Genomic DNA, 18680 nt, shown 5'->3' with positions numbered 1-18680 from the left:
TTTAAGTTTTTCGAAACAGGGTTTCTCTGTGGTTTTGGAGCCTGTCCTGGAACTAGCTCTTGTAGACCAGGCTGGTCTCGAACTCACAGAGATCCACATGCCTCTGCCTCCCAAGTGCTGGGATTAAAGGCGTGCGCCACCACCGCCCGGCTCCTCATCAGTTTTTTAAAAAAAGGAGACATCTGGGCAGTGGTGGTGCACACCTTTCATCCCAGCACTCGGAAGGCAGAGGCAAGCACATTTCTGTGAGTTCGAGGCCAGCCTGGTCTACAGAGTGACTTCCAGGACATCCAGGGCTACATAGAGAAACCCTGTCTTGAAAAACAAACAAACAAAATAATAAAGAAGCCACATGGGTTTCATTTCTTTCTTTTCTTTTTCTTTTCTCCCTGAGACAGAGTTTCCCTGTGTAGCCCTGACCATCCTGGAACTTTCTCTGTAGACCAGGCTGGCCTCAATCTCACAGAAATCTGCCTGCCTCTGCCTCCTGAGTGATGGGATTAAAGGCATGTGCTGTCACTGCCTGGCTCACATGGGTTTCTTAAAAGGATAAAAGAAAAAGAAAGTACAAGGAGGAAGAGGCTTTCTCTGGATGACCACAGGTCAGCAGAAGTCATGACAATGGAATTAATGGGTTTCAAAGGCAGAAACTGCCATCACCCCCGGCCAAAGGGGCACGCCGCCTGCCCACAGCAGCCCTATCCCTTGGGAGCTCACATGTGAATCAGGGGATCTTCAAGGGTGAGACTGGGCTGCAGGTCACAGGCTAGGTGCAGGGAAGGGGCTAGGCGGATTGGCTGTGGTGGGAGGAAGCGCTATGGGGAGGGCAGGTGCCCTCAAGGGAGGCTGTGCCTGTGGCCGTGTTTTGACATTTGACCAGATGGAGCGACTGGGAGAGCAACCCTAGGCTGCAGGAATATGCCTAGAACCCACTCATTCGTTTCTCAAGAAGTGTTTATCTAGAGCGGACTGTCACCTCAACTTCTATGCCTGCGCTTTCAAGGAGCACAAAAGCCAGGAGACACGAATCAACCGGCACTTTTCTCACAGTGCAGTGAGAGTCACATGAGAAAGGGCACAAGGAGTCCAAGCAGACACTGTCTCCTGATGGGGAAAGCTGACAAGCTGAGTCATGAGGAACAGGGAGTTGCTTGGAAAAGAGAGCTCTAGCCGAAGAAATAGCATGCCCCTTTGCCGGGAAGCACGAGACCCCACGGTCTAGTCAGGAGGCTTCAGAATGGAGCAAGGCAGGGGATGGCTGTAGGGTTGGGACATTTCCTTCCCCAAGAAACAAATACTGATGGTAGCACCGTCTAGGGGCCAGGCTGCCAATGTAGAGATGGAAACAAGATCTCCTGGTCTTAGAGAACCCATAAGGGAGACTGCAGTGGCTGAGATGGAGCGTCGAAACCTGTCAATGAAGAAGAGGTTGAGAAAGTAGAGAGGAGCCAGGCCTGGCAGCACACTTCTTCAATCCCAGCACTCAGGAGGCAGACACAGGCAGAGCTCTATGAATCCAGGGCCATCCTGGTCTACAGAGAGAGTTCTAGGACAGCCAGGGCTACACAGAGAAACCCTGTCTTGAAAGTGCCACCACCCCCCCAGCCCTGTCAAGGAAGTAGAGAGGAAGATGTGGCTGGGGAGGTGGCTCAGTCAGGAAGCCGCTTCCATTAAAAGTGTGAGGACCTGAGTTAGGATCCCCAGAACCCACATAAAAAGCCAGGCGAAGTGGTGAACACCTGTAATCCCAGCAGATAGACTGGGTGAGATGGGAGGCAGGACTAGGTTACAGCCCTTGAGACTGCATATATATATTTGTGGATGTCAGTCAAACTGAGGTCCTCATGCCTGCATAGCAAGCTCTCTCACCCACTAAGGCCTTTCCCCTAAAAACTGACTTCCAGTTGAAGTATTTAGAAGACTCAAGCTCAGAACATGGAGATACAGAGAATTATGTGGCTGCACTAATATGCCCCTGACCATCCAACCAACCACCCAGGGTTCCATTCCATAAGGGACAGGAGCCAGAAGTGACCCCAGAGGCTCCTGGTAACCAAGAGATTCTATGAACAGAAGAAGTTTTTAACTAAAGGCACATAAAGAGGGCAGCTGTTGCCTGTGGGGCAAAGCTTGCCAAGTACATGGCTTTGTAAATAAAGTTTTATTGGAATGCAGACATACAAACTCTGTGAATCCCTTCTACACTACAACCATAGATGTAAGTGATCATAACAGAGACTATGTTCTAAGGTCAAAAACATTTAAACCTGGCCTTCACAGGGAAAATCTGCTACAATCCTGCCTATAGATAGAATGGTTGGCCCTATCTCTGGGAAGAGGATGCCCCAGAGATATGTATGTATCTATGTATCTAGTTGAAACACCTACAGCTATGTATCTAGTTGAAACACCTACAGCTTATCTTAGATCTAGTATACAATTTCTTTAGCAGCCTGGTTTGCAGGGGGAAGAAAAGTCAAGCCGATCTCAAACCTGAAGCTATGGTACACACCCAGCTACAGCTGCCCATTTGACTAGGTCCAGGGTTGGTTCACACAAGCCAAGGGCACACACAGGGACTGGCTGACACTCTCCCAGCAGAGCAGTGGAGATACCTGAAGAGATCCAAAAGCCCCTTGCAGATGAACTTTCTGATCCTCCCTGCTTTAAAAGAACAAACAAAACACTTTAGGTAGACTGATGGAATACAGGTCCATCTAAGTTAGAGGACGTCTTTGCCGCATCTATTGCACAGCTAACAACAGTAAAGAGGATATGATTGTTTGTAGTGTCATATATCTGTCGTTGGAAGCAGATGAGAGCCACTGCTCAGCCAGCACCTCCTAGAGGGCGTGTGTAAATGATCAGTGGCAGCCTCCTTGAGGCAGTTTTCCCTCTCAGCAATTCTCAGACAGGCTGCTACAAGAGCCCCGGTCCTCCTTTCCTCCCACTCTATCCCTCTGAGATCCTAGGATTTGAGAGCATGGAGCTGGCCTCAAATGATTGCAGTGGACTTGTCCTTAGCCGGAGTTGGGAAGAGGGGGTGTTGTCTTCAGCGGAACACAGTGCTCCAGGACAGTGTCCCATGTCCTGAAACCTGGAGCACTGCTACTTCTCTCCCAAGACTCTCAGTTGAGAACGTTTTCCCTGGTTTTTATTTAGGACCTTTGTATGGAAAAAAGCCAGACAGTACATATTGTGGGTATTTATTTACTGCTTTAATTTTCTCTACTAGATGGTGACCATCTTAGGCATGGAACCAGGGGCCAACCTACAGAGGCTATGTAGTTTATACATATGGTATAAACTACTGAATCTTAAAGTCTGTTACGTAGTGGTTTCTAGGTTAGGCTATCCCAAAGGAAAGAATGGCACTCAAGCGGAATCCATCACTCCACAGTGGGGTGAGGAGAAACCCTTCCCATTAGGTAATTATGATCATGCCCAAATTTGGGACTGGCCTATTTGGCAACCCTCGGCAGAGGTTCTACATTCCTCCCGGCTGCAGGATGGATCTTGGATGCAACTATGCATGGTATGATACTCGTATAAAGCCAAGGAAAGGAATGAAGGGTGTGAGCAGGAGCAGGTCATGTAGGCAAAAGAGCACGGGCACTAGCGATGGCCTGAGCGCCTGGGGCAAGCCACGTTCCGTGGAAGGCTCTGCTTCCACAGTGAATGAGGAAGGTGGCTGTGCCTGTCTGGGTGGGTGGTCTAGTCTTGTCACTCAATTTCTCATCATTATGTGCTAGGACTGGCATCTGGTTTTCCTTGGTCCTGGTGACGAGACATAGGTGTGCTACTGCTTGGGAAGTCCTTGACTGCGATACCCTGGGACTGTAGACAGCCCAAGGTCCTTCTTCCTTTGGATATAGTAGAGCACTTTGAATTATCCAACCAGTCTCCTCAGATGGAGCATTCTTCACTCTGAAAACCCAGGGGCAGGTTCAGGGGCCATTTGATAACTCAATTTTAGGGAATCAATCCTCTGGAGATGTTCTTAGAGATTCTTTGGAATTTGCAAGTTCTTAGGAAATTCAGAAAAGCCATTTGCCTGGGCTAACCAATGATGCTGCTCTTTTTCCATTTCTGGTAAATTTCCACTTGGATTATTGGGCTAAAAGATCTGTGGGTTGGGTCTTAAGTTGGAAGAAGTATGTATGATAATTTTTGGTCTCAAGTTCACTAGAAAGCCAAACGATCCTTGACCTAAACTAACTCACTCCTCTGGCTTTGTGGTCCTGGAGGTTGAACCCAAGGTGTTATTTGTACCAAGATGTTCTCCACCACAGAGCCACAGCCTAGTCCTGTCATAAGCACCTTCCTCGAACTGAATACTTCACTTATACGAACTTAAATTGTAACATTAAAAGAAAAAAAAAGTGACCTCAAAAATGAATGTCAAAGCACACTAACTAACTATGCAAAGGCAACAACTAAATTAAAACCCAGGTTATTTATGTTTCTATTTGAAGGTTTTCCTTTATGAGCAGAGCCGACCAAGTTTTCTAAAAATACGAGTCTAGGGACATGGGACAGAAAACAGTCTCTTTGTCTCCCTTTTCATGGTCCCTAGGGCCTTGAAACTCTGCTCCAAATTAGTCCCCTTAGCAAACAGTTCCCGTGGATCTGAGGTGAACAGGTACTGCAGCAGGCCGCCCAGCGGCACCTGCCACAGAGGAGCGCTTTGCGCCCTTTCATTGACTCTTACTCTTTGAACTTCTCAACAGGTCCTTCAGCCTTCTTTTGTCCTTTGACATCAAAACAACAGACTCATTTCTGGAGGAGATGAAACACTGCTTTGGTGCTGTGACCTGCATTCATGTTCCGTGCGTTCAGCAGAGAACTGGCTCCCCAGCTCCGGCCGCTGCTTGACTCGTGGCATATGGAGAGTGCCCTCAGTGACCAATGCTTTCCAACTTCACGCGCTCTGCTCACCAAGAACTGGCCCTCTCCTGTCTTCACGTGGCTTTCTAGTGTCCTTCAAAACTGTGCTCATGATCAAGTGAGGAATCTTTCGTTTGACTGATTTCTTTCCCAGACTGTGGTTTTTCTTGATCCTTTTGTAGATTTGAGAATCCATACATACCATATTTACTTTCCTTAGATGTGGTGAGGTAGAAAACCACTTTAGTACTTAAAAGTAAAAAATGATGCCGGGTGGTGGTGGCGCATGTCTTTAACCCCAGCACTCGGGGGACAGAGGCAGGTGAATCTCTGTGAGTTAGAGGCCAGCCTGGTCTACAGTTGAGCTCCAGGATAGCCAGGGCTACAGAGAAACTCTGTCTCAAAAAAACCAATAAATCAATAATAAATAAATGGATTTTTGAAAAAAAGAGGTACTTTCCCTATCCCCAAGAGTCACGTGACTTAGTACTCACTTCTCGAGTGGACAAAGGAATACTACAGATCACAGTAAATACAGGCCTGCCTTCCAAAGGACCTGGGTTCAATTCCCAGCACACTTACGGCAGCTCATAACTGTGTAACTCCTGTTCCAGGGATTCTGACACCCCCATACATGAAGGTGCAGAACCAGGGAGCATAAAAAAGACCCTAAAACGGGGAGCAAAACAACTCCAACTGTGGAGCAGCAAGGGCTGTTTGTTTATACAGTGTCAGCTGCAGGTGACACTCCCCTCCCAGGACAGCCTGCCTGCTGGAGCTTCTGCACTGTGAACACATTGCTAGTTGGGTGGTACCATCGTCATCCTTTCTTGCCTGTCCATCTGCATGGCGAGCCCAAGGCATGGTTTAAGTGACTACAGAGGAAGCCAATTGAACCAAAGTGTTAGCAATTGAATCTGGCTCTCCCCACACACTCTTGCTTAAATCAAGTCACATGACCTATGCTTCTATAACAAAAGATTTGATGATGTACCTCAAAACACAGTAGAATTATCCTTCCTCTTCTCAGTGCTCTGAAGGCATGAAGCAAGGTTCCACCACCCTTAGAGACACAGTCACCTTATCAATACAGAGAAAACCATTATGATCATCCAAAGTTAGAGCATAGCCTAAGTATGTGTGTGTATGTGTGTGTTTGTGGTGTGGATATGTATATATGTGTATATATATATATATATCAGAATTACTTAAATTGTATTCTAGTCAGCTGAATGTGAAATCAGACAGTACTTCTTCTGTCTAAACTTTCTTCAGAGGATGAGAAATATACTCGGCTTTATACAGACTTCCAGGAGTGGAACTCAGAACTTCTCCATGTCATAGCTTTCCTGGATTGGAATCCTCTCCATCTGTTCTTGAAGTGCGTGGAGTTCTGCTCAGCAGTGAGCATTAAGAATTCAGTCAAGTTTATGATTATTGCGGCATCTCTAGGTTTGCTTTCGGCAGGTGCCATCTTGCAGGAGAGTCCTAGTTCATGCCTACCCAGCCTTCTTCTCGCCAGTCCCTCCCTGCAAAGGGACCCGAGCTGAATGCCCACGTAAGACATGCTTTAAAGTTTGTCATGAGGTCCTGCCTTGCTTTCTCCTGGCTGGGGAGGCTCATGTCCTATTACTGAAAAGGAACCGCCCACACGGCTATACCGGGGGTGACATATCCCCTCAGTCCTTGCCAGCTACTTGCCACTGTCATTGCTGAATAACAGACAATCCCGGCTGGGAGCCCTGCCTCAACAGGCTCAAAAGTCATGTTCTGGGACTGTCTGGATTGACTAGCTCCTCCCTACAGCTCAAGACATCAGGGAAAGCAAGACTCTCTGTCAGGGGGGAACGCTCAGTAAATCAGAAACAATCACTGATTCTCTGCTTTCATCTCAACCTGACTCAAATTATTAGTTTTTCTAGGTAAAAAAGCCATTTTCCCTTTCTCTTCTGGAAAGGGCCCATAATCGAAGCTATTTGACTGCACGCCACATCTTGCTTCATTTTCTTGCTAAGTAAATATTAATAACTGTAAGTGTTAGCATCAAAGGAATGTTGGTGCCAAATTTTTGCAAAGTAAGGAAAGGAAGACATCTGGGGCTTCCACACATCGTAAGCTAAATTCTCTAAGCCTTCACAGAAGCTCCCCAGGAAGTTCAGGGAACCAAATGCTAGTATGTACTGACAATCTTGCCTCTATTTCCAAAATTTGCTAAGTTTAAGCCTCTTCTCTCCTTTCTGTCCCCATTTCCTTCTTGCTGGGGAGCTAATTTGGGGCTTTGTATATTTTAAGCAAGCACCCTACCACTGAGCTATATAACAACCAATTTTCATTTTCAAAATGTTGTTTAGCCTCTTGGTATTCAGTAGTAAAACCCTAAACTGGCCTTGCTGTTCTCTACTTTTACACAGGTTTTAATTAAAACTTATTAACATTTATTTAGTGTACGCTCGTGTGTGTGTGTGTGCATGCTTGTGTGTGTGCATCCAATGGCATGTGTGTGAGGTATGGTGATGAGAGAAGAAATCATGGAAGCCTTTTTTCTTCTACCATGTGGGGCTTGGGGATCCCACTCAGATTGTCAGCCTTAGCCACAAGCACCTTTACTGGCTAAGCCATCTTGTGGCCCCAAATTATTGTTTTTAATGCTATCTTTTCTATCATAAATATGTGCTCGCTATTATCTGCCTGTGTTCTCTCAGAAGGGTGCTGGCCAGGAAAGAGTGTAATTTTGTTGTTAACTATACTATGTCAAGGTTGAGTTCTACCTAAAATGTTAAGTTAGTGTTGACATTTGTTGTTGTTAAGAATAAAAAATATCTCCAAAACAATGAAAATTCCAGAGTTTCTTATCAGTAAGGATCAGAAACAAAAATATTTGACTGAGCCATGTAGAGGAACTTCCTTCACGGAGGGTCAATTTCATTTATCACAATGTATCCTGAGGGCTGGTCTGCAGAGTGGCTGGTTGTGCAGGGGACTCTACAGAAAGGATGGTTTGGTGGAGACCACAAGGTGAAGGCAGCACTGAGCTTTTACAAACACTTCCTTGAACTTTGATAAACAATGCAGAATGCCTGTACAAAGCTCCAGAGCAGAATGGAACCATTGGCATCTAGAGTCAAAGGAAGGGAACCTGCCCCCAACCCCTAGAAGTCTATCCACTCCCCAGCAATCTCAGGAAGGCAGGTGCGGCAGAGTGGTGGACGCCACACCCTTCGCTGTAAGTCCTTGGGTTCAGATAGCTGTCCTTCACACTGGCTCGCCTGCTTCCTCAGGGGAGGTTCAAAGGGTTTCATCCTCTTTGAAGCGCCCTTGTCCGACCTGCCCACCACCTCCGCCTTTGCCAGCGCCTTTCTTTCACAGACCTCCTCCACTGACACTGCCCACAGGCATAATCTCTTCTCCGCCCCCTCCATTCTCATGTAGCCCAGGCTAGCCTTGAACTTACAGTGTGGTCAAAGAGGACCTCCTCCTCCTCCCTCCCCAGTGGGTCCAGAATGGGTTTAGGTAATGCCAAGGATTAAACCAAGCACTTGGTACAAACCAGGCAAGCACTTTACCTAATAAGCCACAACCCCAGGTCTCTCTTCTAGTCTCTCCAAACCATCCACCCCCTCCTACTTCTAGATGAAACCATGGGTTTCTGATTCAGTAGACTCAGATGGCTGTACTTGGCACACTCCTGGGCCCAACTCAAGACTCCTGCCCCCTGAGGACGCTTACTCCAAAGCCCTTTCTTCCTTTCCTCAAGTCTGTGCCACACATCTGAAAGGTGGAAACCTTGACTCACGTGAATTTCTTTGTCTGTCACAACCATCTCATTCCTTCATGTGCCGCAGTAGCCATGGCATCTGTGACCTTTCTCACCCTGGAGACCTGGGCCGATTTATGGGAACACTATGGGCATTTCCCAAGGTTTCCTCTGCCTCCAGCCTCTTGTCTCCCTCCTCCTGTCCACCTCAGCCTGCTGCCAGGCTGGCTCCTAACACCTCCTCATGGAGTCATTTCTCATTTAAAGTCCCTTAATTGCTCCTGTCGCTTGTAAAATCCTGAACTTTCCCTCAACCACATGGGCAATGCATTCTAGTGGAAAGAGCAGAAATGAGTGACGGAGAACGCAGGAGGCCACTTGCTGCTTCTACCACATATTAGGTAAGCGGCCTTGGGCAAATTTCCAGATTTCTCTTTGCTCCAGCTTCCTCGTATATAAATACTAATTACAAAATTGGAGAGCATCATAAAGTATAAATAGCCTTCATTTACTGAAGATTTATTACATGCTAAAGATGGGTCATCTCATTTAATCTTTTTTGTATGTGTGTGTGTTCAAGTTCATGTGTATGGGGGCATTAGGATTCAGGCATTATGTTGGCCCCTGTCACCCGGCAGGATGAGCCCAGGCAGTACCCTGGCCAGCCCAGGGTCCTAAGGCTGCTACATCACTACATATGTCACAGGTGCAAAAGGTGCCTTTAAGAGACAAGCTCCAACATTTACACAATGGAGTATTATACAGAGGGAAAAAATAATGACAACTTGAAATTTTCATGCAAATGGGTGGATCTAGAAAACACCATATTGAGTGAGGTAACCCAGACCCAGAAAGACAAATATAATATGTACTCACTCATAAGTGACTTTTAGACATAAAGCAAAGAAAACCAGCCTACAATTCACAACGTCTGAGAACCTAGACAACAAAGACTACCCTAAGAGAGAGACATACATGGATCTATTCTACATGGGAAGTAGAAAAAAAGACAAAATCTCCAGAATAAATTGGGAGCGTGGTGATTATGGGAGAGCGTAGAAAGGGTGAGGAGTAGAGAAAAAATATAGCTCAATAGAAACAATAAAAAAAAAGAGACAAGCTCCGCGCACTCTCACCCTTTTTCCTGCTGCTCTTCTGAAGAGGCAGGCTGTTCCTTGCCTCTTCTTTCTTTTCTTCTCTGTGTTTTTTGTTGCTTCTTCCTTCTCCTTTACCCTTCTCTCAATAAACCCCTCGCTTAAGCTCTGCCTGTATGGCTCTCCTCTGCCACATGGCCCCATTGGCCCATTACAACAGGGGGTGTATACGGGAATGCATGTAGAAGCCAGAGGACAACTTCAGGGGTCATTCCACTTGGAGTTTGTTTGTTTTGAGACAGGGTCTCTAATTGGTTTGGAATTCACGGCATAGCTGGACCGAGACTCCCGGAGATATCTGCTTCGGCCTCACTGGCACTGGAATGACAAGTGCTTTCACCACATCTGGCATTCTCTCCAAGAGTCTGTGGGTTGAACTCAGGTTCTCTAAGTACTTTACGGAGTAAGATAACTCCCAGTCCCCCTCTGCCCTCGTTTTTGAGACACGGTCTTACCATAAAATCTAAGCTGGCCTTGACTTTCAATCTTGCCTAGCTCATTTCATCTTCATGTTCTACTGATCCCCTCTATTAAATTAGTTTAACAATGGTTTGTATGTGTGTATACACTGGTGAGCTCATGCCACTATGTTTGTGTGGAGATCAGAAGACACGTTATGGTAGGGTTCTCTCCTACCACGTGAGTTCAAGGAATTGAATTTGGGTGTCAAGCTTGGTGGCATGCACTCTACCGGCTGAGTTCTCTTGCCTTAAAGGACCAGGGTGACTGCTTTGACCTATACAGAGGGCTGCCATTCTCTGTCTTCTGTCATGTACCTCTAACATACCTTTTAATGTCTACAATAAAGTGCTTTCCCCCCTCTCGGCAACTGTAATTGAGATTATCTGGGCATCTGGCCCTGACCCTGCCCTGGCTGTGGCTGCACCTGGAAGGACAGTGAAACTTCTGAAGCCATGCCCAGCCCAGGTGTCACCTCCATGGGAACAGCTTCAGATGTGCCCTTCGAGAGTCCAGCAGATCGGGTCCTGTCCATGCCGAGTGATGTTCTTGGGTGTTATATACTTTATCTTCCCCACTGGATCACCGATGCCTTCTGGTCAAGGAGCTACTGGCAAGGTGGTATTCATTCTTGCATGCCTCTTTCGCTGAGGTTCAGCCTCTGAGCTGCTGAGGCTTCGAGCAAAGGTCCACAGACAATTGAAACATTTGAGCAAATTATTCAAGTTTTGAAGAGTTGAGCCCAACCCGCAGTGAGAGGTGTTCTCACAGGCAAAGCTCTGATTACACTGCGAGAGGGAGATAAGGCCAATTAATCTTCTTCTTCTATCAATAAAAAGGCAGAGAGTGAACATGATATGGTTTTAGGCAAAGTATCTAACAGCAGGGGCCAGCAGTGGGGCAGCTAGTTAGGTTTGCTATCTTAATTGGCCTATTTAAAAAAGGATTTGGGGCATCATAAAGAAAATTTGCCTTTGAAAGCACAGAGATTTAAAAATTTGTGTATACATGTGCACACACACACAGACATACACAGAGAATCCAAATAAGATCTCAGATAGCATATGTATACTCCATGTAAATTCTAGCAGCTTCTAAATTCCCATGCTCAAAGACATAAACAGAAATGCTGAGGACAGTAAGATAATGCAAGTGGGAACTCTGTCGGAGAAAGGTTCCCTGACGCTGCAGGAAATGTCACCCTAGGCAGCCAACTGCTCCCAGATCCTTAACTCAGAAGGGGCAGGTGGAGACATGACAGGGCAGCACTGCCAGGCTTCACACAGTCACCACGGTGGCCGGCCTGGATAAATATTTTCGTTGCAGACACAATGGTAACTGATGGGCCAAACGACCAGTTTTGGAGAGGGTTTCCCACACAGCTGTGACACCGCAGTCTCTGGGAAACACCGAGGTGTTCAAGGGGAACGGGGGTAAGACCAGTTTACATGCAACGTGAGAAGTGACATCAGGGTTGATGGCAGGCAAATGACAGCCTTGGTCACTTGGCAAGACGCAAAAACCAGAGAGATCTTGGTGGATTTCAGCACATTTATTTAAAAAGAGTTTCAGGACTCTTCATTATCCTGCCAGGAAAATATTCCCTCTTCCAAAGGAAATGATTATTCCCCTGTCCCCCCCACCCCATTTTTCCTTTTACCCCCAAACTCTCTAGCTTCACTGGTTAAACAGAAGTGAATGCCTGCCAAATCAACCCTCTGATGGTCTCAAAACTTCACCAAGTTGGTTCTTGAGCCAGGAGCCACCCAACGCTTTGCAGCATGTGGGAAGATGGGACTTAGCCAGTAGAGGCAGCCTCGCTTCTTATACTTGGCTCTGTTTATATATTTACATTTCCCACCCAGGCTCAGCTGAGAGGTGAGGTCCAGGAGATAGGCCCAGCAGCACAAGCAGAAAGAACTCCCCTGCCATGGAGAGAAAGCTAACGGGGGCCATTAGGAGGCTGAGTCATTTATTTATCTAGAGGATTAAGCTCAATTTAGCTGGGTAGTTTTTAAGTTCTGTGGTTCAGGAAATTTCCCACTCAGTCTCATCCACGTCCTTCCACGTGCCTAAGAATTCCCTGGAAGAAGGGGAAACCTCCTAGGCACAGGGAGTGGGGCTCTAGTAGATCCTTAAAATAATACACTCGCTAAGATAATTACAATAAACAATGCATACCAAGTCCCAAACAGAGAAGAGCTGGGAAACAAACAAATGAAATAAAACCCAAAAAACTATGGTTGCTTCCATCTTGGAAAAGACTCAATGATGACAGGCCCTTACTGAACATTTCTAACTCAGGGCTTCTCTGAATTAGAATTTAGAATGCACTTCTCAATCCTCAGTTTAGCCTACGACTGTACAAGTATAATGCAGATCAACAGGATTTTCAAACAAGAAAAAATGATGCATCAACCACTGACAAAATGCAAGATGTCCAGACAGGAGAAGCAGTGATTCAATGATACAGTTTCTGAGTGATTATTTCGGGTCTGGGCAGCTAGGAACAAACAAGTGGCCTCTCCTACAACAAACTGGCGTACCAACGTGGGAATGACTAAATCCATGTAAAACCTGAGGGGCTTGGAGAGGAATTCTAGACACACACACAAACACACACACACACACACACAAAGTTAAGCATTTTCCGAGATGCATTCTTTTAAGAGAAGGTTTCCTGACTCAGTGGTAGCAGTAAAAACTGCACAGTTTCAAAATGGTGGCTTTTTGGGATGTGCTGCCAGCACAAACTCTGGCTCTTTTAGGAGGCCGAGCATTTAATGGGTTTGTTAGCAGAGTGCTACAACTTGCTTAATGGAAATATAGACCTGCTGTGTGCCTGAAAATGGGGCTGTGAGCATGGCTCGTGCTGAACAGACCTCCACCCCACCATATTTGACTGGGCAGAGCCAAAAGGCAAAGCAGCCTTAGACGTACTTACCATTTTAAGAAACACTCCTAGACAGAAAAGAATTACAGATACACAATAGGACAGATTCAGATAAAAAAGACCTCTAAATGAGTCACAGTGTTGGATAAATGTACACAGACTTGGGAGAGATAAGAAAAAGAGTATCGAGAGTTATAAAAAAAGGTTCAAAAAACAAAACAAAGCTTTTTTTTTTTTTCTTATGGAAGGTTATGACAGGGTCAAGGCAGCACAGAGGCTCTGACTTTGCTTGACTTCTGTTCTTTACACTTGACTCTAGACAGGTTCTTCCATGAACAGAATATAGTAGAAGCGTTGTTGGTGCTGGGGCTCAGGACTTAAATGGCTTCTGGTGTTTATGCCTGGCCTCTCCTGGACTTGATTAGAAGGGCCCTAACCAGCTGTCTCACCTAGCCGTTGGGAGCATGAGGATCCTGAACATGAGGAAGCACCATAGGCTTGCATTCATGTTTCCTGTGACGGCCCCACAAGCCCCATCTGATGGCATTCCTGGGAACCTAAGTGAGAACAGCCCACCCGAGTGCACCCGTCGTCAGTACTCTCAAGACAGAGATCACACCAGTGTGTTATAGTTAATGCCAGTAGGCTTGGGTTACTCTGTTGGCTTGAACACAGCTGATAATCAGTAACCAATGAATGAATAAAGGATCAACTAATATATGTGGATCATCAAAGTGGGACATCAGAACTCACTATGTGACCAGGCTAACCTACATCTCACAGAGATCGACTGCTCCAGGATTAAGTATATTATCGTACCCTGCTAGTTTGAGAAACACCAATGAAAGGATTGACGTGATTCCGCTGGATACAAACTAGAGAAGAGAGGCCCAAGTGGGTGAAGAGAACCACCAAGGAAACAGAAACAGCAGACACCGCCTATCTGCTAAATTCCTTTCCTAGCTAAAGGGACAGAGTGGGCCAAATGGCTTTATCCATGTAATTACATTTCAGCTAGTCAGATGAAAGCTGCTCCTCGGGAGTTATCCTTGCTCTGTCCCATGATGAGGTCTCTGTGAGCACCTCACCATGCTCCATGAGACCTCACATCAGTGGCAGACTGCCCCGGAGGATATCACACTACTGGCCAGCCTTACATCCTTCTCTAGATGGCAACACCCACAGCAGTGTTTAGGTCTCCGGTATAAAAATGCTTGTCCAATGAAAATCTTGCCTTCGAACTGAGATGCCTGGGGGAATAGGGTTCCAGTTGCTCTTGATACTAGGGTGGGAACCAGATTTAACAATTCTTTGGTTTCATGACACCAATTTCGATTCTCTTCCTCTGTGTGAGGCAAACAATATGACCTGAAGTTTGATCCAGATTTTAAAACAATACAGTGAAGGTTCGCGTTCACCCCGTCAGGACCCAGGACATTCCACTTCACTCCTCACGTACCACTTAGGGCCTCTGCCAGAGCTTCCTAATCAAGCCTAGAAAGTTAAGACCCACTCGGAGAGTTGAGAAAGTTTTATCTAATTATCTCCTTTCCCTACTTTGAATTGGCCAACCATGTACCTTCCCCTGGCTTTATCAAAGCGGCTGCCGGCACAAAAGCACATCCACAGCTAAGCAGCTTTAGTTAGCGCACTTCAAATTGATCATGCATTTTAGTTCAGTAACTCGCAATTTCTAGACCCTTTGATAATTCACTTTAAAGAGCAAACTGTCTTTAATGACAAGGCTTAAAAGAGGCGACCTTTCTGAACAGAATATGAAAGCTCCGAAGGGAGAGCTCTTTTAAGGAAACTATGAATTCAAATGACCTTGTGTTCTGAAACTTTTCTCCCACCATTTTTGATGTTTTACCTTTCCTTTCACCCTTAGACAGAAAGCACAAACGCCGCTGCCTTCCCTGGCTGGTGATGCACTTCAATGAGGACGCTGTTAATTGTTAATTCAAACTCCCAGTTCCTTCCTTCGGCACTTTTCTCTACAGACCCCTTTAATGAGGTTGCTCGCCATCATAAGCGCATGCCAGTTTCTGAAGAATCTGTTAATATGCAGCATTTACAGAATGGCCTCAGCACACAAGCAAGTCCCTTCTAGCCTCCTTGCCGCCAAGACTTTCGTGCGGTCTATGAAGCAAATCAGTCCTCTGTTCCCTCTCTCTCTCATATTTCCTCCTTCTCCTCTGCATCCCTTGATAGCGGTCCTCTGTGGAGTTCTTTGGTGAGTGGGGGGGTTGCAGAATCAGTAGTCAGACTCCCAAAAGGTCCGACTGCTGGGGAGACAGAAGTGGACTGATAGGGACCTATGATCCAGGCAGGTGATTGAATGCCGGCTTCCCTCGGGCTCTCCCCTGGCCTGATTCCTACAGAATGTCTAGCACTCAAACCCAGCCACAGCGTCTCGAGACGAGCTTCCCTTTCTCAGTGTTCCAAATGCCCTATCAGCCGCCACCTGTTGACAATTTCATGTTGGACTAGAAAAGGCACAGATGGAGGCTCAAGCATGGTAGCCAGCAACGATACCTGGAGCTGTAACTAAATTAGGCACTTGCGATGAACAATTGATCCTCCCTCAGATAAAAGCAAGGATGCAACCCTAGATGATTTTATAATAAGGCACAGTGTTGATAATTTATTTCCTGAGCACTGGTGTTTTGTCCCAGTATCACTTACATACTCAGCGCTCAACTCAGTGAGGAATTTCAAACATGCCAAAAGCAATTTTCCTCTCTCTTCCTTTATCAGAGAACGTTCACAAAAACTTGAGTGTCTGCTACCCCTTCCTATCACATCCAATCAAACAGATCCAAAGTTTTACTCGATTTACTCCCAGACATGCTCGGCGCACTGCAGAGGGGAAATGGGATCTGATGCATGTCAAAGGTTCATCAGTGTTGGTAATTCCATAACCCTTGAAATAAAGAAAAGAAAGAATAGCAGGCAAGTTTCCAAAGCACCTACTGATATTTCCTCATGGAAAACAAATATTCCTGGGTGTGAGTTCCAATTCCAGCAAACAAAACAACTCATTAAATATTTTCATTACAGGCCGATGATAACCTTGAAATCCTCTGACCTCAACCTGCTTTTCATGGTCCTCACAGAAGCACATACCAGCCACACAGCCTTCTTTGTTCGAGTGTTAAGTCACCACGTGAGTGTCAACTGTTGTCATTGCTTAGGTGGCTTTAATAGCAGCTGCTATGATTTTGTGTTTTACCGAATGTTCTCGATCATTCACAGGACACAAATTTATACTTCTGGAGGAGAAGTTAGGGGAGGAGGACACTTGGGAGGCACCAGGAAGATGGTGGCTCCCCAAAGATTACTTTGTGCAAGATGCCAGCCTCCTACGGATGGCCACCACACAGACTGACCTGCCCTGGCTTTGGAAATGGTTGTAAAACCTAGGTTTTCCTTATCTACCCCGTGTCTCAGACAAAGTACAAGTAAGGATAACTAATTCTCGGACAGCAAGCGACAGGCAACTTTGAGCATGGGAGAAAGAAAAATTCTGAATAAGTGTAAATAAATGATCTCTCCTTTCCTTTCACAGTAAACCAGATGATTACAGGCCCTGCCCCTCCCACTCACTACATTTTTAGAGGTCTCAAAAGGCCCGTGGCTCAGCCCAGGACCACTCAAATGAAACTGGAGCATCTTTGCAACCGCAGCTCCAGCTGACCAATCAGCACAGAGCTGGTGTGCGAAAAGCAATCCAGGCTTAACCACCGTTCATAAAGAGCAAACACTGCAGACAAGACCAATGGACAGGCACAGTTGCTTGTCAATAGGCTGTGTCCTCAAAACACAGCCAAATGCTGCCAGGCTTTCTTAAGGATCACGGACCAATGTGACAATCAAAGCAACAACCACACAGGAGACATCAAGAAAGTAACAGGAAAACCAGAGCTGCCTGCACAGTATTCCCACCCTGCAACCCTGCAGCCCCGGGATCAGGCTGGAGACCCACAGGACAAGTATACCCAGTGATTTGACTCTGGACAGCAGTTTCATGCTGAAATTATGAGTTGATCTTTGACATGATACAAAGTATTTTCCTTCAAAGCAGAAATTGAGGTAGTCAATATTTGTTGGGGGAAAAATACCATGTATATGTCATACTTAGCAGAGGAGGTGTGATGGAATGTTGAAAGAGAACAGAATAGTACAACATGCCATTTTAAACACATGAACATGAATATGGGAACAGCATCAACAGGTTAAGGTTTTATATGATACGATAATCATGGTTCCAATCATGCCTAACTTGCAAGCTCCCTGTAAAGCATTACCAAGGCACACACAGGCAGTTACGTCTGCCCAGTGTAAGCAGTCTTCAGCATCTACTCTAATACAAACGTGGGGTCAGAAAGAAAGAAATGGTAAAAAAAATAACTTAGGCAGACACAAATAAAGCCAACCCAGTGTACGGATGATGCATGTTTTTATGATCTCAATTACACTTAAGCATTAAAAAAAGTCATTGATCTCACAGTTCACAATATCCAAATCTTCAAACCTGCTGGATGAAGTCCACGGTGCAGCTCAGACAATCTCACCTGTCATGCTCTCCTATGCAGTTACCTGCAAAATAAAACCCATGTTAGGATTTTTAGCCTGACTAGGTCTGTCAATGGTAAAATGTGTTACAATTCTGAAGGAGCTGGAGGTTCAAAAGGGTATTTGCTATCAAAATTTCATCACGTATGCCTATAAGCAACTGATCTTATCATCATCAGGCGCACAGAATCTTTTGAAAAGTAAATGATTCACAAGCTCATTCCTTTTATTTCGATGCCAAGTAAGCAGTCCGGCCTGTGACTGCACTTGAAAGCAAAGTTGCCTGACTGACCTGGACCATCAGCAAACAACAACTTGGTTGGTGATATCACTGGGAACCTTTAAAAAGGGGCTCCTGTATTCCACAGTTCTGCACACCAGGATACCCCCATCTCTGTGAATGTTTAACACCACAAAGCCATTGACTTATTCTGGTCTGGAGAACAGTGCCAAACCCCCAGGGATAGGGACTTTGAAGATGTGAGACATCACAGAGAATTACATCATGCTACAGTCTTAAAGGAAGATGGTGTCTCCTTCAGTCCACAGCTGGGCCTCCAGGCCACACCTTGCCTGACTGCCCAGGTGAGGTCCCTACTTGCCACACCCTGAAATTCCCAAATCTTGTTCTGATGGATCTAAGTCCTGTGATTAAAGAGGTGGATGACTGCTCAAAGACGAGCTGTTCATTAAGAATGTCTTCCTTTCCAGACTATCTTGTGTCTAGACATTTCAGTGAAGACTTGCATGTCAAGCTAAAGACTCCAGGGGTACAGAGAACAAATTAATGGGAAGGCATTTCATTCACTGCTCATACCTTCTGCCTTGGTAGGTGGTCAGCTCTTCTTGAAGGATGGATGCTCTCTTTTGCAGAAAGATGACCTAGAAAGACACCTTGTATGAGAAAGGTAAATGCGTATGTCAACCCTGCATACACAGTATGCTGGCATTTCCCTTC

General features: G+C 45.8%; 1 protein-coding gene across 2 annotated transcripts in view; it reads right to left on the bottom strand.

The window, feature by feature from the left end:
- The window catches only part of Cep112 (centrosomal protein 112), a 448529-nt gene that overhangs the window by 42263 nt on the left and 387586 nt on the right, over positions 1-18680 (bottom strand). For both annotated transcript variants that reach the window (XM_057774090.1, XM_057774091.1), the window contains 2 exons: positions 18540-18604; positions 17656-17746 (listed from right to left, as the gene is read on the bottom strand). In XM_057774090.1, coding sequence (XP_057630073.1) covers positions 17743-17746; positions 18540-18604 — 69 coding nt within the window. In that variant the 3' untranslated portion in view covers positions 17656-17742. The remainder of the gene's footprint in view (positions 1-17655; positions 17747-18539; positions 18605-18680) is intronic.

The sequence above is a fragment of the Chionomys nivalis genome, chromosome 7 (assembly GCF_950005125.1).
Source record: "Chionomys nivalis chromosome 7, mChiNiv1.1, whole genome shotgun sequence".
In the NCBI taxonomy this organism is placed as follows: Eukaryota; Metazoa; Chordata; class Mammalia; order Rodentia; family Cricetidae; genus Chionomys; species Chionomys nivalis.
The sequence above is the reverse complement of the archived record's forward strand: the minus strand, read 5'-3'. Positions and strand labels throughout refer to the sequence as shown.